Source organism: Lipophrys pholis (assembly GCF_963383615.2).
Source record: "Lipophrys pholis genome assembly, chromosome: 15".
Lineage (NCBI taxonomy): Eukaryota > Metazoa > Chordata > Actinopteri > Blenniiformes > Blenniidae > Lipophrys > Lipophrys pholis.
In genome coordinates, this window is record NC_137642.1 from 21,961,537 (window position 1) to 21,986,369 (window position 24,833).

General features: G+C 44.2%; 1 protein-coding gene across 2 annotated transcripts; it reads right to left on the minus strand.

The window, feature by feature from the left end:
• Positions 1-38: 38 nt before the first annotated feature.
• On the minus strand, positions 39-24,558 carry ide (insulin-degrading enzyme). Of its 2 annotated transcripts, none has more exons than XM_080481947.1 (25): positions 24,460-24,558; positions 21,890-22,074; positions 21,223-21,430; positions 19,992-20,161; positions 18,833-18,955; positions 17,831-17,943; positions 17,292-17,454; positions 16,826-16,918; positions 16,603-16,694; positions 16,299-16,379; positions 15,683-15,786; positions 14,233-14,335; positions 14,000-14,122; positions 13,555-13,637; positions 11,877-12,021; positions 9,676-9,786; positions 9,296-9,416; positions 8,453-8,544; positions 7,224-7,335; positions 5,338-5,505; positions 4,977-5,249; positions 4,230-4,291; positions 3,303-3,375; positions 3,123-3,190; positions 39-2,189 (listed from the first exon to the last, which is right to left on the minus strand). In XM_080481947.1, the coding sequence occupies exons 1-25, from the start codon at positions 24,549-24,551 to the stop codon at positions 2,094-2,096; spliced, it is 3,054 nt and encodes a 1,017-aa protein (XP_080338073.1). In that variant the 5' UTR covers positions 24,552-24,558; the 3' UTR covers positions 39-2,093. The 2 variants fall into 2 exon arrangements, with proteins under 2 accessions (XP_080338073.1, XP_080338072.1); XM_080481946.1 differs by lacking the exon at positions 11,877-12,021 and adding an exon at positions 12,628-12,772.
• Positions 24,559-24,833: the final 275 nt, after the last annotated feature.

The window sequence follows — 24,833 nt, forward strand, 5'->3', positions numbered from 1 at the left end:
AGACGGCGTACAATGAAAACACGCACACACACACGCTTCCATCCACTTTGTTTATTAGTTAGAAACACACAAAACAAAAACATCAGACCGTCCGCACGCCTCAACCAGCCAATCGCAGTCCTCCCTGCGTGTACACACCCAGAACTTCACACTGCTGCTGCGCAGACAACGATCCAAAACATTCAACCATTAGTCAGGAGTTTCTCACGTTGACCGTAATAGTCTGGAAATTTTAATCTATCAAGGAATAGTTCTGAAAAAAATCAGTCACATCTCCCTGTGACTGTTCAGCGATTTGAGTTATTTTGGCTGCACGGTGGCGTAGTCAGATTATTCCTGGAGGGATTTATGTCCATGGTGATGCGTTCACCCAGTCGGATGAAGTAGTTTAAAACATTTATTACCGTCGCAAACACAAAGAACTTTTAACCAAGAAATCACCAGGTTTTGTTCTTAACATGTCGTCGTGTCTATCGGTCCGTGTTTGGAGACGATTAATTCCACGTCTGCCGACTCAGGTTTGCTGTGATTTGGACATGAAGCCACTGCACTGATGCATTCTGGGAGTCTGAAGCCGCTTCTTTCGAAAAACGGGACAATTTGAGGCTGTGGACGACAAAAGTGAAGCTACTTCTGATATCATGTGGTAAAATGCTTAGATTTGTTTTACTAAAGTTTAATTTTTATGCATTTTTACTTTCGCTTTTCACTTTGCCAAGTCATTTTAGTCCTGCAGCAGCCGTTCCATTTTAAATCGTTCTCATTTCGAGTTGAAGTTTACGTCTTAAATTGTAGATTAAAATTTTTTTTTTAATCAAAAAGTCTGATTGTGTTAATGAAACGCTTTTAAAATATCAGCCAAGTCTTTACATCTACTACGCAGCTGTCGTACACGCATGTATAAAGACTATTTAAGAATTAAGTCTAAGAATACAATTCTTCACTGAATAAATATTTTTAACTAACAATTGCAGTAATTTCTCCTTAATCAAAAAGAAACTCTGGGATTATCTCCCTTCCTTCTGTCGGGATGAGTCCAGTGCAGAAGAATCATTAGTACACAACTCTTGAATTCCACCTGATGTGAAACGATTCAGATCCTCATGACTGGTTTGTGAGCGATGAGGCCCGAGAGCGAGCGGTGGTTGCACCTTTAGGTTTTTTTTTTTTTTTTTTTAAACTGCACCCTCACGCCTCGCCTCCGTCCGTCTCGGGGGATTACACGGCCGAACTTCGTCTGCGGCGTTAAATTATTGCTTGGTGAGAGAAGTGCATATATTCAAGAATCAAACAAAACAAAAAAAAAAGGCTGGATTTTTCTCTGACATCACATAAAAACGCCGCTTTGCAGAGTGACAGGCCGAATCCCACCAATCAGGACGCAGCGCCTCTCGCCCTCCTCTTCCTCGTCAGTGAATGAAACACTAAAAGTAGCGACATTAGAGCAATAAAAGTGTTTTTATTAGTGACTAATAATAGAAAAAGAAACACAGAAAACCAGCGTGGACGAACCCTGAGATGTCAGAACCGAGAGTTAAAATGCAGCCGAGACCTTCAAAATAAAAACAAACTTGTCATGAGCATGCTTTCTGTGGCCAGCGGTTTTAAAAACAGTTCCCCCCCCCAAACACTTTCTCAACATGCCGGGACTTTTTAAAAAGGCTTCCGTCACAAAAAAAAAAACTAAAATAAAATTTTCATTCCAGATCAGTCTGACAAGATTAAAATAAAAACGTTAAACTTCTACAGCTCATCACAACGCTGCTGTTTTGAAAGCAGCTGAAATAAAAAGGCGTGTGCAGCCGCTGCAGCTCCTCGGAGGAGGGGTGGGGGGCGTGTTTGTATCGGGGTGTTTTCTACAGCGCGAGGAGCCGGAGTTACCAGGAGCCGAGTCGGCGCTGACCTCGACTAACTTTGTGACTCGTTTGGGTTTTATTGTGGAGTTTCTCTTCTTCTAGTGGCTCCGGCCTGCCACACACTTGCATCCTCACACACACACACACACACCACACGCACACACACACTGATGCAGGCTCAATCGGATCTTCCTGATGGAGGAGGAGGAGGAGGAGGAGGGGCCAGAGGAGTCGCGCTCACAGTTTGGCCGCCATGAAGTTGATGTGAGGCTTGACGAGGGGGAAGAGGGGGAGACTCCTCTTGAACTCCGTCATGTCCTGAACCAGCGTCGGCTGCAGGAAAACAACAGTTATTACACTTTAGCTTTTATATCGTTTCCACTTCATGGTTTGTTTTTTTAATGCATGCTTGATAGTTTTGTTTGTTTTTTTATTACATTTTTCCAACCCGTTTATTAAACGATCAGATAAAGCGGCTGTCGGTGTCTTCTGAGTCGGGAGTCATGCTGTGTAATAGACGGTTGTAATAGACGGTTGTAATAGACGGATCATAAGTTAGGCTTCTTGTGTCGTTCATATTAATCCACCAGATGACAACATCACAAGTCGGATTGGAGCTACACAAACGGACAAAATGCTATATGAGGGATTTTCCTTTCACGCAGCATCATCGCTCATTACTTCAGTTGTACTTTCATGATAGAATGAACGTTGTAGTAGTTCTGTAGACAGAGCGAGTTTTCAAACGAGGTGTAATACGCATGTAGTGAAAAGCTCTGGGGGAGCGAGTTCACCTCTGATTAGGGAGGACGGGTACGAGGACGGAGACGGGCACGAGGACTGCTGGAGCTCCAGCAGGAAGCCGACAGGAGCTGCACCTTGGTTTTGTGACTTTTGACGCAACGTTGGTTAAAAAGACCGACTTGAGTTTTTTAGACCCGACTTCACCGCAGTTTGCTGCCATGTGGATGTTTTGTTTTGTAACGACAGGATGAAGACGAGGAGCTCCTTCAATATCTCCGCTTCTAAAAATGATACAATTCAAACTTCCTTGTTGAAAAGTCATTTAAAACCACAGATCCTCAATGACCTCCGACTCCTCACACGTTAAGACGGAACGCTGAATCTTCATAGAAATAAAACGCATCGTCCAGAACTTTTACGGTTTCAAACGTCTGATTTGGTTTCCCGTCACAAAACGTGTGCGGGAGGACGGAAAGCGCTCGGCCTGCTGGGAAAGGCAGTGAAAGCTGCTGCGGACGTTACCTGAGGCAGCGAGGGAGCCGGGGCCAGGTTGACATCGTTCTGAGCAGGGAACTCTCCCACCACTGGACCTGACACACACACACACACACACACACACACACACACACACACATCCAGGTCAGACTGACAGGCTGCATGGACTTTAGTTCCACTGCCTGTGTGTGTGTGTGTGATACTCACAGGAGTCCATCTCTCTGGACAGGACGTGCACCGACACCTTGTGTCTCTTTGGAGCTTCGATCGTCAGCCGTTCCTGCAAACACACACACACACACACACACACACACACACACACACACACACACACACACACACACACACACACACAGAAACACACACACAGAAACACACACACAGAAACACACACACACACAGAGAAACACACACGTCACTGGGTGATATAAGACAGAAGATGTGGCTCGTCAGCAGGGAGTCCGTGACGCTTGCAGCCCAAAAAAGAAATAATGGCCCCGAGAAAAGGAAACGGAAAGCAGCAGCAGCTCCTGCTGACTCATCAGAAACGCTTGATCTTGATTCTGCGGCTCAGGTAATGGACGTTCTGTCTGCGCCCTGCGTCTCTGGCCTTCGTCCCCTGTACCGGCTGGACGGCCGTCATTACGGCAGCTGGTGAGCTGCGAGCGTCACGTGTCGGGTCGGGGCTGAAGCTTAATTAACTTTCTGAAGGAAACTTTTAAAAATCAATGCTTCAGTTCTTCTCATCTGTAGAGGAACTAATTCTGAATTTCTATTAAAACAAAAAGGACACCTGAGGAGTTATTTCTGAATGTCGGACTCATCCAGTCGTACACCAGCTTTTAAAGTGGAATTCATTCGGTTGAAATTTTAAATGAGACCAAAACATCGACATTGATGATATTAAATTATGATATTATTTCTTTAATGAGGACCATAATGTCAGACCGTTCCAATAAAACAGGCAGTCCAACAGGTGAACACACTCCGGGGAGCCTTTGTGCTGAACAAGCGCACACAAGCGCACACAAAAACCAAAAAAACAACCTCAGCATTTCTAAATATCCCCAGAAACCGTGCAACGTGTCGACTTCAATGTTAGAAAAAAAAAGAAAAAACAGTCTCGCGACTCACCCTGTAGAACTGCATGACGTTCTCCTTGGACAGGGTCTTCAGATACGCCACTTCAATGTTGTCTGCAACACAGAGGAGACGGCGGTCAGCGACTCAGCAGCTCTCGGTTTGTGCTGACGGTGCAGGAAGACACTTTGGGTTCAGGGGTGATCCATCATCGTGAAGAGTTAGTCAGCTAATTCAGTCCAGGTTGTGACTGCGACATCAGAGTGGAGCTGAAAGCTTCAGGTGTGTGTGTGTGTGTGTGTGTGTGTGTGTGTGTGTGTGTGTGTAGCCTCGCTATTACAGGAATCTAAACGTTTTAAAGTGGATTTACAATAAGAAGCATTAATCTGCCGGCTGTGTATTAATGGAGTGTTTGTTGTCTGTGTCCTCGGCGTGGAGCAGGTCGGCCTGAGTTTCAGTCCCCGTCCCCCGGCAGCCTCTCAGACTCTCCGTCACTCCAGGCTTTAGGCAGATTACCAGAGAATCGGCGCTGCGGCTGCAGATTATTTCAGCCTCTGAACTTGGGCAGAACATCGATTTAATCGATTTATGGAATTTGTAGCGAAAAACTATTTTTATTTAGCAAATTAAATATCTGATGTCTGCTGGCATTGAGAAGTAAAAATAAAAAATTGGAAAATCGCATCGAAACGGACATTTTTCTTTAAAAAAAAATCATAGATTTTCTTTTCAGCCCTGCTCTGAACAGCGTCCGGCTCGTTTCTGGACGAGAGCAAAGTAAGACGAGGGCGGCGGCCTCACCTCTGTCGAAGTTGTACTGCTGAGAGATGATCTCCCCCCAGTACTTGGCGCACTCGGCAGACAGCTTCTTGGGCTTGTCCAGGCGGCGGATGGCGAGCGCCTGGATGTGCTTCTGGAAGGCTTCCTCGCCCATCTCCTCCACCGCCTTCTCCATGGTGCACAGGAAGGCCTCCACGCGGCTCTCCAGGTAGTGCGGCGCCTTCTCCGACTGGATGATGAAGCGCAGGCCCTGCACGCCGTTGGCCCGCCGCGGCCCGCTGAACACGATGTAGCCTTGGAGGGGAGAGGGGAGAGGGAGGGGGGAGGGGGGTTAAATACTGACCGGGGCCGCCCGGTGGTTCTCTGCGTTTGCGGCGCTCACCCAGCTGCTCTTTGGTTCTCAGCGTGTTGAAGCAGGGCTCGGAGATGATCTGGCAGAAGAGCTCCAGCAGCATGTTGTCGTGGGTGGTCTGCATGTCCGTCTGGTAGTAGATCTCGATGCCGCAGTTGTTGTGCACCTCGTTCCTCTGCTGGTAAACGTACCAGCCGCCTGGCGGGAGCAAAACCACAGAGCGTCAGAGGGTTTCGAAAAAAACAACAAAACTGTTTTGACACGGTCTCAGTTGGAAAAATCAACATTTAGGATTTGGTTGCAGTTTTTACACAGGAAGTAAAGGTAAATCTCAAAATGGCAATGGAAGATTAAATATTTGTCCTGAAGTACAAGGAAAAGTACAAAGAACTTTATAAATGCTGGATGCGTTGTTCATTCAATAAAATAAGTTTTTAAAGCACATTTCTCAGATAGGAAAGAACAAAAATAAATTTGTTTGTTTTAGAAGCTATTCCTGCTTTATATCTACATTTTATCAGAGTTATTGGCCATAAACATGCAGATCAATCAGCTTGACTATTAAGAGGAACTGCAGACGTATTGACTTATTAAATATATTCAAGTATGAATGAAAACATTTTTCAAAATTATGTTTAATGTAGATTTTTCCATCAGTTTGCCTCATTATTCTGGAGAACATTTTGTTCCCTTGACTGGATGAATGTTTATACGTTGAATCTCCAAAACATTTATCAAGTCTGAGCACTTGGAACTTTTAACTTGAGATAAATGCATTTTAAACTAACTACTTTAACCAGATCCAACTCCTGAAATGTCAACTTGTTTAGGTCCAACACCAGGTTTGCATTCTGACAATTACATAAAACTGAAATTCTCATAAAAATAAATAAATCCTAGAAACACAAGTACCCTCAGAGAAACCCATGATTGGAGATTTGAGTCGATGGAATTTGTTACCACCCCCCCTGCAGTGAGCGAGCAACAAGCGGCTGCAGCGGTTTTATTAACGCAGAATCCAGTGAGTCATGAGCTTTGAGCAGCTTCGAGGCTGATGGAGTCACGGATGTGAGAGTTCAGACGGAGGACGGCAGCGGCGCTGTAAAAAAGTCAGACTTCCTGTTGAATACGAGAGTTTATCTGCTGAATGGATTTAAAGGTTTCCCGCAGCCTCTCCTGTACGTTTGTCTTCCTCAGAGAGGAAACAGATTCCGGCTCTTTGGCGAGTCCGTTGTGATCGAGCCGTTTGAACGGCTGATGATGCCGGCGAAACGTTCAGATCCATGCGTTACCGGCCTGGTTAATGTGAACTGCTTTCTGCTGCAACTGCACCGACGCCTGTCGTGGACGGTGGCTCGGCCCAGAGGCCAGACTCCTGTTTACGTCCTCTGTTGGTTCTCCTGCGGTTCTGTTCTGCGTCTGACTGACTGACAGTCTGGAGCCGAGCCTGGAAAATCCCCCGGAGAGAACCAGGATGTCTCCAGGTGGCCGCACGGCTCTGCTTTTCTTCTCTGAGCCGCCTGACTTTCTCTAATGTAATCAGGAAGGCAGCGTGTGTGTGTGTGTGTGCAGCGTGTGTGTGTGTGTGTGTGTGTGTGTGTGTGTGTGTGTGTGTGTGTGTGTGTGTGTGTGTGTGTGTGTGTGTGTGTGTGTGTGTGTGTGTGTGTGTGTGTGTGTGTGTGTGTGTGTGTGTGTGTGTGTGTGTCCAGACATCCATTCCTCCTCACTGACCTTTATATTTTCCCTCCGAGGAAAATGTGGACTGTTGAATTTAATCAGATCTTCACAAACGCGAGACGCCGTCACTGATGACGAGCGCATGGTTGCCGTGGCAACAGGCCACTCGGGTGGCACACGATGATCAACAGGGCTCGACTGGTGTGTGTGTGTGTGTGTGTGTGTGATGCGGGACCTACCGTCTGGGACCTGGACCTCTCGGTAGCGAATGAGCTGGCTCGGGAGGAGGGGCTTGGTGTGAGCGTGCTCGATGAGCGTGTCCTCCACCATCTGCATCATTCCGAGAGCCGACTGGAGAGAAGACCGGCGGAACAACAAACCTGTTACTTCTCATGTCCGCCGGCAGTAATTTGACTCTTAGAGAAACATTAAGTTCCAGTGAAATTGGATTTCACGCTCTTTCCTTCACGCTGCTCAGAATTGGTCGTGACGTCGCCACTCGGCTGAATTAAGCCTCAAAATGACCAGAATGACGTGGACGGCGCAGGTTTAGCTAAATAATGGCGGCGCTGCCGTTTCTAATTCTGTACAGACTTCAGTGAGATGCTCAAAACAGCCACTATAAAACTCCATACGGGCGTTTACATTAGATAAAACTTTATTAATCCTTTTGGTACAATACCTCAGGGACATTTCACCAAGCATACAGTCTTTCTGAAAGTTTGCCAGGTTGTCCAATTGTAACGGTGTCATTAAAGTTTGTGTCGGGGTGGAAAGAAGAAAAAGAAACGACCATTTTCATTTAGCAAGCACTGACTCTCCAGCTTTCAAGGCTCGCTAACAAACTGTTTACAAGTTCTTGGCAGGCGGAGCAGCAGGCGGTGCTCGTATTTCAGTTTGATGTTTCAAATGTCAACGTAAATGAAAAATAAATGCATTTCTTTCTGTGCAGCTGGGTTTGGGAGCGGGACGCGGCACCACAGTCTGACCTCTTCTCCTATCCGCCTGCCCTGCCGCGCTACAATCAATCGCTGCGAGTCCAAATATTACTGCCTGACCCACGATCTATCACGTAGCCTCATTCCGTCCGAGCCGGACTCCTCGGTCGCTCGTGTTCTGGTGTCTGCACGGCGGCTCGATGACGACAGAACGGATCATTGCTCCTGCTGGCAAGTCCAATTCTCCCTCCACCAGACTGTGACGCTGTTGTCATTACAAGGCATAAGGCTGCCGCCGTGACTGCTGGGAACTCGTACAGAGCGCGACCCGATCGCAGCGTGTGACACCGATCTGCAGCGATCCCACCGGAGGACCGAACACCACGACAGGCGACTCGAAGGAAAAAAAACCCCAAACTTAAACGCACTCGAAATATGAATTGGGTGACAATTAAATGTCTTTTTACGGCAAAAAAGGTGATTCATTTCAAAGTCAGACAAGTTAGCAGGAAAAAGGTGAGTGAACAAACCTCTTTTGGGATGTTGCCATGAAGAAGAGCTTCAATGTGGAGCCGTGACAGAAGCTGAGGTATGAAGGCCTTGAGGCGCGCGAGACTCACATCTGGAACAGAGAACCAGGAATCAGTATAAGAGACATTTTCTGGAGTCCAACTCGGTGGTGAAATGATGTGTGAAGCCCTCATTCTTCATTACACAGCAAAATATAAAAAAAAACATTGAGCCAAAAATCATGTATATTCCTATTATCTGACCCAGACTGAAGCAACACAGACTCAGAGCCGTACACTGATCATCTCCACCGCAACAGGAAACCGGATACTGAGAGTTTCTTGGAGCCCAGACAGGGAGGGACAGCAGGGTAAGAGCTGATAGGGGCACAATCTGTAGTAATTGAAGGCTGGAGGGAATCGGCTCCAGGGCCCGACCCTGCCAGTTAATTGAGTCTCTTGTGAATCCGATGAAACTCTGTGGAAGCCCCGAGGTAAAAATAATATAACAATCTGCCCTTCAAGGCTCCTCCAGAGCACGTCGACATTTTTTTTTTAAAATAAGACAGCGGCTTGGGGGTGGGGGGGGGGCTGGAGTACAACTTCAACATTCAAATCAGGAAACAGAAGAAAAGACCTGAAAGAAGAGAAGGACCAACTCTAAAAGTTGGAAATGAGCTGAAGCTCACAGAGAACTAGTGAAACTATCACAGTCAACACAGATACCGTTATTTAACTACTACAAAGGCCACACCTCCACGGCTGAGTTCTCGCCCAAAGCAGAGCCCAACTACATTCATTCCGTTCAGTTTGCAGTGAAAAGGGTAAATGAAGAGCAGAAAGCTCGAGAGAACAGCGTCTCACCATCCAGTGCCTCCCTGAGCTCATCTTTGGTCCAGGCCACCTCGGTCATTAAAAGACGGAGGTAGTACATGGCGTGCTGGTGAGGCTGCTCGGCTCGGAAGTTGTTCAGAGACCTCATGTACTGCAAAGAAGAGATGGAAAGCAAAGTCAGTCCCACATCGAGAAGAGGAGGAATACAGTTAAACTAGCTTCAATCCTCTCTTAAACTACAAAACATTCTGCAGATTCTTCTCACCATTAAGTCTTCACAGTTAAAACTGAACGACCAAGTTCTAAAAACAAGTAGGAAACTTCTGAACACCTGTGGTCCTCAAACTGGGTTTTCCAATGCATTGCTGAGTTATTTCAATCATCACGACGGCGCTGCTCTCAGAACTTACCGCTTCCTTGATGATATCAAAGCGCTTCTCGTCTATCTCAAAGGTCGCCATTTTCTCGACGATCTTCTTCAGCAGGATGTGTTGTTTGTCACTGTAACCTTTAACAGACAGCTGCAGCAGAGCAGAGGTGGTGCATCAACAAACCGAGGAAAAGAAAATCAAACCTTCCAGGTGTTGCATTCATTCGCTCTCACTCACCAGCGACTACATGACTGAGGCGTGACTGTTTAACGTGATGGAGAGGCTGGATTATTGTCAAACGATCATCTCTTCACTGACGTATTCTTAAACATCTCAACAATATTTAAAGATCACCAACCATTAAGATGTTCTAATAAACTGGTACAAAAACAAAAGCGTGCTATGGGCCTTTGAGAACAGCTACGTAATCTGAACATAATCCAGCATCTTGGTAGAAGCTGCATAAATATCATGCAAATCCTTTGTCAATCTTTGTCGATGTGCAGCAGCATAAATTTGAGGACGAAACGGAGCTGGAAGCCATTTTCAAATACCAGCCTGTTTAAGAAACCTCATTTCATCTCATGCAGTGCAAACATATTGAGCTATAATCTCCTCTGGAGACGAACGGGCCCAAGTGGCTGATGACGAGGCACTTCTATGCAAATGAGGCTTTTAAAATGGAAAAGAACAGTCAAGGTTATTTAAAGCCTCCATTTTGCAGAGTCATGCACGCCTCCTGGCCCCATCATGATTCAGCAGTTCCTCCCACGGCACAGCCCTGATCTCACACTCCGGCTCCTCACCTCTCCCTGCCGACATCTGTTAAAACTAATCTCTCCTAACATCATTAACCTTGACATACGGCCAGCCGACCGCGTCGATACTGCTGACTCAAGTCTTTTTTTTCTGTCCGGCCCGCCGCACACCGGCGCGGATGGCGTGTTGAGCAGCCATCTCCGAGGACACGCCGCTGTCATGAGTCGACTGGTGAGACGGGAAGCTAATGAATTTGGGTCAGTAGGTCAAGACAAAGGGTGCAGTTAGTGAGGAGGCTTGGAAGAGCAGAGCAAACCACCACCGCCCGTGCACATCGCTTTCATTCACCGGTCGATTTGCGAACACACACGCGGGCAAGCATGTTGTTTTCTGATTGAACACGTCACACCTCTTGCATACAGATCCACTCCCAACATCCTTTGTGTTTTTTCATCACCACTGATCCGATTAGAATCACTCAATGTAGGTCTATATTTGCTCTGACGGAGGCTTTGATTCAAAATCTATACAAGTTTTGAATACATAATAAAGGATGAAAGAGAGAAAAATCTCGGAGGCAACATCTCGCATTCATCAGGGATGGCAACAGGAAAAATGACTTCAGCTGAAAGTCCTGGGGGTCTTGGGGAGCCATAGGACCCTTGAAGCTGAAGGGTTTTAAGCAGTTTTCTACCCATTTTAGCTACGTTTTCTACAAGATAATTCCTGGAGTAAATCTTACATATTTAATGAAAATCAACTTTCTTGACAAACTGCCCAAGTGTCTCACTGTTCCCATTTTTAGCCCTCACTGTAACTCTTCGTTGTCGCCAATCGAAATTTGTTCTTGACATCTTTTTTTCAATATCAGACACCGATGCTTCTTGGTTTCCTGTTAAAAACTTCATATTTCCGCAGAAAATATTGCCAACAATCATTAATGTAATTCTTTGTGTAAAACACAATTTCCTGTTTGCGAGACAGTCGTGAAAATTTTGATTTCGATTCAATTCAACGCTAATTTAATCTTATCCTTGATTACAGCAGTACAATTTAGGTCTCTCACCGAGCTATAAATGTTTTCAATGCTTTAAGAAGCTTCGCAAAAATGACCACTTTGAATATCAGATTAAAAAAATTGCCATCCCTGATTTATTCTGCCGATCATTCAGTGAGATGAAGCACCTGAATGACGTCTGAAAATGAATCTGTAGCCTCAAATCAGAGTCGCGCGTAACCCCGGGAGTTCACACGCCGCTTTGAATGTGCCTCTTTTTTGCAAAATTAAGTTTAATCAGATGATGGAAACACAAAGTACAGTTCTCGTGCTGAGCTGGTGTTTGAAGGGAGGAGCAGTAGCAAGCGCAGAGCCCTAACAGGATAACACCTCACACACTCAGAATGAGCGTAGGAAAAACCAAGCCATTGTCGTTAAAGACTCAGATCGGACCCTTCCACTGTCCTTCAAGCAGCTTACTTACGAGGATGGCATTCATCCCTGAGGCTACGCCATAGAACAGCCCGGCCAGGCGGGCTGCATATGTATACTCTCTTAAATCATCCTTCAGTAATCTGAGTAACAAGTAGGTCATGTTGCAGTGCAGGGGGTCTGCGTAAAGGTAGCGACTAATGGAGGGAGAAGAGAACAAAAAAATACAAGGGAGAAACATGGTTGGTGGAGGATGAAAGATGGTCAGAAAGTAAAAAATAAAAAAAGACATCGAAGAATGACGGGAAGAGTATGTATATGCAGCCACACGAGCAGCTTTCTGTCTCGCGACAACTGGCAGAAACCGTTTCTCTGGACGAATGCCACCACTTTTATTTTCTTTTTTTTCGTTTTCCAGGTTAACTTTTAAAACCGGTGAAAAGTTAAGCCTAACGCCGAAACGGGAGAGGTAACGATTTGGTGCGTGGAAGAGACGTAGGTGGTCGTTGGGGGTTTGGCTGGAGGAATATAAGCTGGGGAGAGGGATCGATGCAGAATGAAGAGGAGGACGCACATAGAACAGCCGGGCCAGAGCTGGAAGGTATTTGAGGACTTGACATTACAAACTCGCCACTGATCTGTGAAAGTCTCAACTTTTAATTAGACCAAGATGAGCGACAAAAACCTTCCAACGTGGCGGCAGACATGGCCGAATCGACCCCGGCCCGGCTGAGTGAGGATGATAAGGGGTGAAGGTCTGGGATGAGGCGTGAGGTCAATGCGGAGGGATTCTCAATACTTACATACATCCCATAGATGGTATTTTGGAGGTCATAGTTCAAGCCAGCTAGCTCGGCTGCATATGCATACTCGTTGAGGGAGTCCTTGAGGAGCTCCAGGTATAAATATGCCATGTTACAATGCAATGGGTCCACGTACGCAAACGGGCTGTAGAGAAAATGGCAGCGGTCACACAGAGCACACAAACACAGCGTCAAGATGTCAGGTCTACCTTCTCTCACTGCGATTCGACGTTATAGGAAATACATGTTTTTACACCTCGGCGTACTGCTCGGCGCGGTCTGGAGTGTTGCTGATGCAGGGTTTTTTTTACTGCACGGAGCCAAACTGTGGGATGGTGGTGCGCTTTCTCACTTCATAGTGAGAACATCGAGGTGTGACCTCAGTGGTGTTTGCATGTTCTCCCAAAAACATATGAGGTGAATTTGTATGTGATTGGCGACAGTCCAGGGTTTGGTAGCATTTGAATGCTCGCAGATTTCACCTGTTCCACTTTAGATAGCAGTACTTTCTGAGAGGCAAACACTGGATAACGCACGCTTGATGTGACTGGAAGCATTACAACCCCCCTCCCCACGAGGCAGAGCAGGTTATTGTGTGTGCAAGAGTGTAGACTGAAGCTAAAGCAAAATACTGCTATTTTTATTGCTGGCTGTATAGCTGATAATTATCTTTTAGTTCAGTTTCCTCAGTCTCTTTTGCACATTGTGTTTCTGTTGATCACATTTATTTAAATCAGGTAAATCATCTACTCACTACAGAAGACGTGGAGCGACAATGAAATCATCTTGTACAGTGGCTGCAGGAGTTAATCATTCAATTACATCTTGCCATTTCTTTGATTTCAATAGGTTTTCTTGATCGAGGAACCAAACGCGTAATCGAGTATCACAGTCGGGGTTAGTTCACGTTCACGACCCATGACTTACCTGAAGAACTCAAAATTCAGGCAGGCCTTTGGGAGGAAGAATTTATCATCCTGCTTGAACCACACCTTGCTCATCGCAGTGTCCTGGAAGAAAAACACTTGTATTGAAACTCTAATCCAGCTACAACCATTACAACTCCAGCAGAGACGGGACTTTCACTCAATCATATCAAACGAAGCTGGTTTAACACGGCTTTTAGAGATAAAACACAAAAGTATCAGAGAAGGGAATATGTTCGCCGTGGTTAACAGCTCCGTTCCTCTGATCTCGACACGACAGCGAGAAAATTATAAAATACTTGATGTCTCAGTCACAATAGCATATTTCCATATGAAAGCATGATACGGTTTTTCCTCGAACAAAAACTGAAGCAGTGGTCCAATGTGGAAAAGAAACAAGTAGTGACGATGCTTTGAAGGCAGAGCTATGCAGCAGAAACACTCACTCTGATTAAAGAGGGGACTGAAGGAGAGTCCTTCTCCAGGGGGTAGATCTCAAAGTTTGTGGGGATGAACTCATTTTTCATCGGTAATTTAAACTTGCCATTGAGGTCTGCATTTGCCCAATTCTGGAGAACAAAAAAAAAAAAAAAAAAGGCAAAAATATGTTCATCATTGAATATTAGCAGGCGTCGCAGCAGACAGAATGAATTTGCGAGATAAAACCACAGTGGTTCACCTGGATGGTCTCGTCGGAGATGGCTTCTTGTTTGTACTGCGTGCCGTACCACTCCTCCGTCTTGTCCGTCTTTCCTTCAAAGGATTTTGACACCACTGCAACTCTGGAGGGGAAAAGAAAACAACAAAAAAAGATCACATCCGGTGTAAACCTGCGATTAGACGATTTGCAAAAATGCTCCAGAGGACGTGAATCCACCGACACATTTTCTAATTGAATGATTAAAATTCTATCTGCTGCGGCCTTCAGGGACTGTTAGAATTGTTATAATGTGTTTCAATGAAAACTTTTGAGTGTACTTTACTTAGTTAAACAATAAAGTAGAAGCAATAACGTTTACGATCAGCAAGCGTTCCTATTTTTCCTGCCCTCTTTAATGATACAATGCAGCTTGCTGGGATGGGAGTGATACATTAAGAACTGTTTGGTCATGAATTTAAAGTGGTGCTGGCAAAAGCCTGCCTTAAATAGCCACTTCAGTAAAAGCAAGAGGCTGGCAGGCAAAGCGTCAGGGTCAGCCAATAAGTGCCCACCACCTCCTCCTTACAAGTCCACACTTTGCTTTGTCACAGCAGGATCGACCCAGAAAAGTAATTATGAGTTAAAGCTACCAACTTGGAACTTTTATTTATTCCAGTCAGGTTAAATAGTCTGGCAAATGTAAAGATAACGTAATCAGGACAAAACATGACCACGTTTCTTCTGTGCAATGATATTTAAGGATCTAAATTAACTGAAATTTTGCTCCTGCAACTCTCAATATAGGAATATTTTTTGAAAAAGTTGCACCAAGAAGTTTGACTTTGGACTGGAGCTAATCATATCAGGAAATTGAGTAAAAATAAACTATGTGATTGCATTTCTTAGCACCATCACATGATCCATATACAAAGTATTTATGTACAAAACGCACAGTTATCTCTGCTAATACAACACTTCTATCCAGCTCAATTATAACTTAATAGGAAATCTTTTTCAGCGCCGGAGAAGTTCAAAACATTTCCCTCTGTTTATGCGAAATCCTGTGAGGATACTGGAATCTCCAGCAAGGAGCGCAAAGCCTGATAATGTATTCCTCAGCACACGTACCCATCTCCTGATATAAGAGACTAACCCTCTTTGAGGCGGCAGAGATAATCAAATCTATAAAGCTGTCTGGCATTTCTCATTCAGGGGAGAAAATTGAAAAGATGTTTCATCCAAATATCAAACATGGCAAGCGTGCGTTTTCTTGAGTATCAGAAAGCATAGACACCAGTTAGAGATACATGCACTGTGTGTCAGGCAATCAGAGGATCAGTCTAAAAGTGAATGATGCTGCCAACAAAATACATTAAAGAGGTCATTTTTCTGTACATGATGTAGACAAAATCATCTAAAAGAAATCTACACTGATAGTTTCTGTGCTGCTCTTATTATCAGAGGTTTTCCTGATCGTTCCCACACTCACCTGACTTGTTCTGGTCTCAGTTTGTCCAGCACCATCTCAATCAGATCAGGCCTGAAGTCTTCCAAAAGGTACTCCGCAGCCAGAACTTCTTCAAGTGGGTAATACTGCAGCACAAAGAGCAGATAGATTGAAAAAACAAAAAACAAAACACTTCACTTAATGTGGCCTTGTGCAGAAATAGAAGATAAAACATTTACAGTTAAAGCTCTCATCTTTTGGCTGCACTCTTACTAATGTAAATACTTCCTACCACTTCTTATAAAGAATTGTCTGTTTGGCAGCTCCCTTTTTTTTTTTTTTTTTTAAGTGCTTGCCAAAGCAACTCATTGTAAGTTTTATCACAGACTTTGCTAGTTTTACCACATGATGCCCTTCTTGCCCAGGTCAAGACTTTGTTATAATGGTCCAAAGCTTCAGTTTCATCGAGCCACGTGTAAAACTGCCAATGCAACACCAAACATGAGGCCCTCTACCTACTGCAACTCAGTTCAATTCAAAGCCGGGCTGTCTAAGGCTTAACTCCGAAGACATGCAAACAGACTCATGATGACAGCAGGCCCAGAAGGTGCGCCGACTCTGTCTGGAAGCAACCTGTGCAGATTGAGCCGGGACCTACGTGTAGTAATCCTGCCACTTTGGAGGTGTAGCCACGGGGTCGCTCCTTGTCCTTAAACCTGAAGGCCACTTTGTTTAAATCCTGCAGGAACAGGGAGAAGTGGAGGATGTAACAGGTGAAGTCTAAACACAAGCAAAAGCTACAAAGAAGGGTATAATGTAGGAACACAAAGCGGGGGATCTATACGAGTCAATCTGCCTGTTAGTGGGTTTGAATTGTGTTCACAGTGAGAATGAATAATGTGACATATCATCTGCAGTAGTAAACGATGGCCTTTGGAATGACGCGGCTCATAAGAAATTACCTTGCACTCATCAAACACCCACTCCTGAGGTCCCTCGGTTCGCAGCTTCTGGATGTACTGGAACATGTGGAAGATGATGTCCTCCACGTGCACTGCAGCGATGCACAGACCACGCCTCGGTGAGTCTTATTTACATTTCTGTTAACACGCCCTTTTCGATAATGACAGTGACGTGCAAAACACACCAGTGTTGACCCAGCCAGTGCTGCTATGCAGTACTTACAGAGGCCTTCCTCAGTCAGGTCCACGTTGATGATGAAGAACATGAATCCTCTGGCGCCTTCCTTTTGTCCTCCAACCAGTGTGTTCACCCAGCCTTAAAAACAATTAGACATTTTCCCCCGGTGAGGAGAAGATTGTTCATTTAATTTCATGATGGAAAATTAAACCTCTAATAAATTTAATGTCACACCCTGAGCACCGGAATATATTATGTGCTTTTATTTCGGGCTTTCAAATAGAAAAATGGTCCTTTTGTGACTCGACCTGCCAGGAAGAAATGTAGCTCTGCTCCAACTTGGAAGCACAGAAGTCAGCGTGTCAGAACCATATGAAGGAGCAGGATGCCCATTTTTATTCTTCCATTATTAAATATAGTCATGAAATTTAAGTGAATGTGAGTCAGTGATACGTCACATGACCTGTAAAGTGATCAACTTCGTAGGCGAGGCCACTGCATGTCTCAGTACCTTTTGATTTCAGCTCAGATAACAAACTTCCGGGCCCCTCGTGTCCGATCAGATGTCCCAGATAATGCCCTGGGTTGGATTTGTAGTACTTCTGCAGGTCTGGGATTGGGAACGTCACGTACAGATTCCTGATGTCTTTGATTGGAACCACTTTGTAAAATTGCTGCGACAAAAAAAAACAAACAAGACCGCTTCATTAGAAAAGACATTAACTGAGAACTGGTCACACTGCAATGAATGATGGCTCCATGCACTGAGCATTCATGATTAATAAAATCTCCAAGTACAAAGACATTAACAACATCTAAATGTTTCTACTCACCACAAATGGTATTGTTATCACATTAATAATCAACATTATTGCATGTTCACCTGATATCCTGCTGCCTAATTGAGAACCAAGGCAATGAAATGTTTCAAAAACTAATTATTTCATACATCAAAACATGAACTTCGACAAATAAATGTTTTTGCTTCCATTATCAAATGATGGCGACCTGCAGGGTGATCCGAGTGGAAAAAAAACTTCAGCTGCTCACTTTGAGATGTTCTTCCTGGAAAGGGTGCTCAGGGAATTCTGGGATAGGCACGTTCTTGTTCTCCACTTCTCCGAACAGCTTAACCACCATGGACGTCAGCTCATCAAGTGACTCTGCAAATAAAAACACACAATAGAAAACATTCACAAGGAGATCAAAGAAACTTGTTTACATTAAAAAACTGGAAGCACCCTGAAGGTTTAAAGCGTTCTCGTAATGATGTCCTGGATAAATAAATAACAAGTACAATCACTAGAAATGTGTGTGTCTGATTATGTTACTTAGAAAGGTTGTATGTGTTGTTACGGTTACTCCCAACTAGCTAACACTAGGTCCTGCTAAGTGCAAGGACAACAAGGCGGAGCTCCAATACCAGAGGGAGTGGCTATTCCCCTGCATGACATCATGAAGGGAAAATCTGAGCAAGCAAGTGAGAGAGATGACAGACTTCCTTCACTTCTAGGGCCTCATAACCACTCTGGGGACACAAATTATCATGAGAAAACCATTCTAAAGTGTATTTTGCATAATATGGGAGCTTTAAAAATGCTGCATGACGTCAATAAGTCACAGATCACCTTTCTGACAAGGTCATAGATGTAATTTTGGTTTATTTCAAATCTCACTCTGCATCATCTTCAGTATATTTGGCGATGTTTTGCACTACAACCTTTAAACAAAAAGGCTGCTTTTCTTTCAAAACATTGGAAGCGATTTCACAGGATTACAGTGCAGCATGCAATGATCTTTAGAAATGCGTCACAAAGCGTTCCTAAGAAATTTGTTTATTAGAAAACATATGTATAGTATTAACTAACAGAATCTGACAGGGCAGTGTAATAAATACACCTTGAGATTGAGACATTGACCGAGGCATACAGGACAGTTGGTTCCTCTCTCGGGTGACTGGCGGTGCAAAGGTTTCGTAGCCGAGGTGTGGCGAAAGCTCTGTGAGGATTTTGCAACATTTCAGCATGATTCGGTAATATGAGTTTGCTTTACCTCTTCCTAGCACGCACAGCCCCATGAGGTTAGAGGAGTAGTATGTGGAGTGGAATTTCAGCAGCTCCTGACGGATGTCGATCCCATCTTTGGAAGGTCTGGTCTCAAGAGTCAATTTGTTACCTGGAAAAAAAATGTGATCAGTTAAATTAATACTCATGTGTCAGCGTCTGTCAGCTGATTAAAAAAACAAAGTAAAAAACAAAAAAAATCCATAAGGCTCATCTTTATTTCCTTTTAGCTTTCAGAAAAGTAGTCTATTATTATCAGGAACCGACAGCATTCAAGTCAATAAATTCCGAAACATGATAGATTGAGCAGCTTGTGTGGCGGTTTATTTATTTTTTTATTTTAACATGCTGTTGTACAACATCTTCATGAAAATGACAGTGGGGTGCATAGGCAAGCTGCCTGCCATCTGTCACCGGAGTACCTTACAAACACATATCACAATTCAAGAGAATCGAGACGCTGATTTACTTATTTACGTTGTGCCAAAGACACACGCGCAGAAAACGATGTGAAAATGAATGTTGTTCTGAGCGCTTGGCCTCCAGCCCTGCCTCATCCACTTCTATTCTTAAGAGCAATACAGAGTATATAAATCAAGACTGCCATCAGGTGGCTAATCTGAGCCTGGGGATGGTCCAAGTCACTGTGATTCAGGACTCGCTCTGGCATGGTAAGCTGCTCTCTGGGATCCTAGATGATTTCCATTACTACAGCTTCTGTACTGACTTCTCCATCGAAGATAAAGGGATAACTAAATTGTAGACTCCTTTAAATCCAATACTCTGTCGCAAGAGGCTACTTTAATGTACGTGATTAGATCCCAGCTTCTATGAATAGGGTAATCCAAACTGTAAACCACATTATCTCTTCGTTACGGAGCGAGCAGTTTTTCTCGATCCTCAGATAACCCCGTGCTGCAGGTCTCTGTTCCGGGACACTGGGTCATTCGACGCTCGCCTGAAGTCTCATAATGAGCCTTTTGTCATGTTGGGAACCTCTGAAACATACCAAGCGCCATCTCTCGTATATTCATATTTATTTGTATCCGCTGTACATACGCAGCAGCCTACAATAACGAGACAAAGCCTGAATGAATAATGTGACGATGGTCAGGTGAAGTCTGATGAGAACCATTCAGGGCCGCTACCTGTTCCAAATTTACTGAAGGGGTGGTTTGGGTTTCCCGTGGCCTTCTCTAGCTGAAACAGCCTCCAGGCGTCGTTCATCAGGTTCTTCTCGTGCTCGGAGTCCACGGCGTTCACCTCCCGGTCCTTGCAGCTCTCGTCAAACAGCGGGCAAAGGAAAAACTGGGCAAACCTACAGAGATCGCAACACAAACCTACACTGTTAAACAGCTTCATTAGTCAGACTTTCATTACAGCATGCAATGAGGTTATACCCTTTTCTTTTTCTCTTTTTAATTGCACACTGGACAATGTTGTGTGATAAACTGAAAAGTGTCGGTGTGCACGTTAGGAGCATTTGTAGACGGGCAGAGGGAAATGCAAACACCAAGCAAATTCAACTGCCATGCAAATGAGGACGGCAAGCGCACACACACAAAAAACTTAAACTGTACATGTAGAGATTTAAATAACAGATGGCATCTTGTACCATGTTGGAGGGTTTTCTTTTCCAATTCCGCCGACTACATTACAGCTCTGACACAGCAGCTGGCTATTTAACTACAGACTTATTACAAAGGAACCGCACCATTACCCTTTGTACTGGAGGATGTTTATAGCCAGAGATGTATCCCACAAAGGGATAAAAAAAGAACCTAAATGTTGCTGGCGTGGATATAAAAAGTTGACGCTAATGACGCATATGATCCTATTCAGACGGTGTTTTCAAAAAGGCCTCGGCATCAATAATTCAGCTCACTCTGCACTGTCCTTTCCGACCACTAAAGTCCAGATGGCCTTCACAATTCACCGGCGCGAGGGAACAATTAGCCTATGCCACAGAAACAGGTGCTTGCTAGACCATCATTCATTTCTAATTAGGTAAGCTTATCCCTGCAGGTTCCGTTCGGACTGCCGGAGTGTCCTTTCCAGAACTGCCACAGCTGAGTAGAGACCCCATGCAAGGCTGAAGCTATCAGCTGAGGTTTGGGTCTGGTAACTAAACACAGGCAGACTGTGACCTGGCAGCTCCCGCAGATTAACGGCTGGATTCTCATGGGAACGCTGTATATGCTGACCAGCTCTTTAGGCAAGCGGATGACCTCAGTTTGAGGACAGTACATGAGCCTAAAACAACACGGATGAGCTTATACTGCTACACATGGCTGAAAAAAATTACTTAGGACATTCAATTGAGACAATGTCATCCACCAAAGTCAACACAGAAGGGATACAGCTGACTGAATCAAGTACCTATCAAGTGCTCCTTGCAAGTGCTCATGGGACACGTCAAAGTAGTAGTTGGTGTGCTCTCCGCTGGTGAAAGCGTTGGAGCTGCCGGCGTGCTCGCTGAGGAACTGGCTATACTCATTCTCCTTGGGGTACTTCTGTGTTCCCAGGAACAGCATGTGCTCACAAAAGTGGGCCAGGCCTGAGATGTTTGATGGGTCCGATAGTGAACCTGTGGATTTAAGAGGACAGATTACAACATCAAGTTAAGGTTGAAAATAAGAAAAACCTCACTTATTGTGACAGAACACCAAATTCAGATGAGAATCAAACATTCTGGTCAAAATTACATGATCTAGTTGGTTTCAGTCTTTCTAGAAGGCAGCCAATTGATGTGTTAAGTCACTGCGGGCAGGAAACTTGACAGTGTTACACAAGATGTTTCTTCCTCTGGCACCTAAAGCAAACTACTGATGCTCTGTCAGTGAGCACTAAATGCTCAAAGTCAACACATTTTCAAAGGAGTTGCTGCAGTTTTACTGGTATTTAACAATGTGCTACTTCTTTCTTTGTTTTAGTATCATGTGGATAATTACGATGGACCACGGCCCCAAACCAGTTCTGCATCGTTACCAATGAAAGCAACATAAAAAATAAAATAAAAGACACAACAGTAATGGACGTCCTTTACCTATTTGGACATCCAAAGCAGCAGAGGATTTGTCTGTGGTTGGGTCACTGATGAGCATAGCTTTCAGGCCATTGGTAAATTCCAGGCCGCGGTACTCCCTCTTGTCCTCTGGAGAGCGAATAATGTCACTGACCACCCTGTTCACAGCCGGATCAGTCATTCTGAGTGGCAAGGATGACACCAGCCTGCAGCAGACAGGAAGGAATGCAAAGTTTAGTGTGGCTTCCAGTATAAACTGCAATATTCACATCAGGGTTTAAACTCTGGTAACAGATGTCAACACCAATGAGGTCTGTGTTCTCCACCCTGTCTTACATGTTGTGGGTGTCTCCTGTTAGCTGGCTTTGGCTGGGATTAATGACAACTCTTTTCTTTCAATCAGGTGTGTTGGAAGAGGGACACACCTTAAACTTGCAAGACGGAGGCCTCCAATTACAGCCAAGGAGTGAAATACTGAAGCAAGACATTACTGTTCAACAAACAAGGCTGCCAAATACCAAGCAGATAAATGGCAAATCACAAAAATTACTTTCAGTCATCTCAAGGCGCTGTACACTGTCATGCTGATATAAAGTGAATGCAAGGACTTCCATTAGGAGAAACCTGGAAGGACAATTTAGAAAAGTGATCGAACTGCTAACCTTGAGACTGGAGGACAATCTGCTCCGCTGCCTGAACCATTTGGTCCCATATAAAAGTCTTTATTAACGGCTGTAGGAAGGGTTCATATTTGAACAGTGTTATCCAGGCTGTAAGAGGTGGTTGTCTTTTATAGGAGAGAATAAATTCAAATGGGTTTATGATGTACTGTTGCCATCATCTGTTATGATACAGTTCAACCACCTCAAAAACCACATCATCAATTGCAAAAATTCAGGGAGAATCCACTTAAAGCACAAAATGTGGGACATTCAGATAAACACAAAACTTGCATGTAAAGCATATGGGTCAACGTAAAGATACGAAGAAAATCTACATCAAATAGTCTCTGTGAAGTCAGTTTTTAATAAAATAGTTTTAAACACAGGTGAGCAGCCACCTTTGTCAGGTGCACTCAGATCCTGCAGTCACGAGACGTAGTCTTTACGATTATAAATCCTCTAAAAGCTCATAAAACTCAATATCTGTATGCAATCACGATCATTTAGAGAAACGGGTAATTAAAGCGTCTGCATTAGGCCACATTGGTGTGAGCACCACTTATTGCACCGGCTGCCCGTGTGTCTAAGGATCACCTTCACAATCTGACTTCTGTTCTATGAAGCTTTGAATAGCCTCGGACCTAAATACATGTAGAATATGAATTATTTAGACCCACGAGGTCCTCAGGAAGAGGGTTACGACGTGTTCTGAGAGTTAGAAGAAACAAGGTGAAGCAGCTTTTAGTTCCTATGCTCCTCACAGGTGGATCAAACTTCCTGTTCACACATATGCTTCCTTTAAATCATTATTTGCTCAGGCTTTCCATTAAAGCAGATTTTACTTATTTCATTACCTTTATCTTAATAAAGTTTTAACTTTATGCCTGTCTAAATCGCTTGGTTTTTTATGCATTTCCTTGAAGAGCACTGTGAATTGCTTTGGGTCTGAATGCTCCAGAATTAAAATTGCCTTGCCAAATGCAAAACCATCAGTATAACTAACATTTGCCTCGTGGAAGGTTTCTTTCAAAGACAAAGCTCCCATCAGCAGCTGATATTTGAAGCTCAACCAGTTTAACAACCACTGCAATTGTGGGATCAATAAAGTTTTATCTAATCTGCAGCTCAACAGGTTTTCCTTTTCCACCCTGCTGTACAGATATTAACGCAGAAATCCAGAAAAACCAATGAAAAACTGAAAAGAAAGTGTCGCCTTTACTTCAATAATCTTCATAAATTATAAATTCGGATTGAGGCCCTTCACCTGTGAAACAAACTTCCTGAACACGTGACGACTGCTGACACACTTCTTTTAAATAAAGACTAAGACTTTTGCCTATTTAGTTGTTCGGGTTTTTTATTGAACAAAATTTTTTTTTTCATTTTATTACGTTTAATCTTAATATTTTATTTAATACTCCCCCTTTAAGCCTTTTCTCGACCACTTTGCTTTTCTTAATCTTAACCGCTTAAGATTCAGTGAATTGCCTTGTGTCTGAGTAGTGCTGAATAAATAAATAAGCCTTGCCTGGATATATAATATAGTGTGATCCCAGTGACCAGCAGAGTTAACTCATTGCCAGACTCAGTTTAATCAATCCAACTCACAGGAAAAGCCGTTAGCATTAGCTCCTTCACTCAGCACACTTCAACAGTCAGACAACACGGACCAGGTCATTTAAGTGAGTTCGCTAATAACACCGGCTTTAGAGAAGATTATATATTCAGATTATAGTGTACAGTTGCGGACACAACCCGTTTCCGAAAGCTCCTCATGTAGCCCGGTTAGCCGTGAGCTTAGCCGGGTTAACAAGCCGGCTTTAAACGGCCACTGCGGCTAAGTCTGGGCGCTAGCTAGCCTCTCATTCAGTCCGAGAATCAGCCGGTGCTTCTCACTAAAGGTCCCACCGCCAGCCTGGCAGCTCTCACCTGAAGTTCTGCAGTAGATAAAAGCCTTTGCCGGCCGTCTGGAGGAGTCTGGTGAACTGGGCCGCTCGGTTAAAGCTCTTCAACATACTCATGGAAAACAAACCCGGGCCATTTTGGAAGAGGCGCGAGCAATCGATCACAGAGCGGGGCGTCGTTCAACAAAGTACACGAACATCTCTGCAATAACGACTCAAATTCACACAGTCATCGTCACACTTGTGACTAATTATGAGTAAAACTTAGGTTTCAAACTGTTCCCCTCGTGCTAACAGCGAAGCCCAGTTCTTATGATTGCGATGTGTCATTGGTTCTAGTATCGATTAGACACCCTGTGGAAGGATTTCCTCGTACGATCCACGTGACTGACCGAGTGT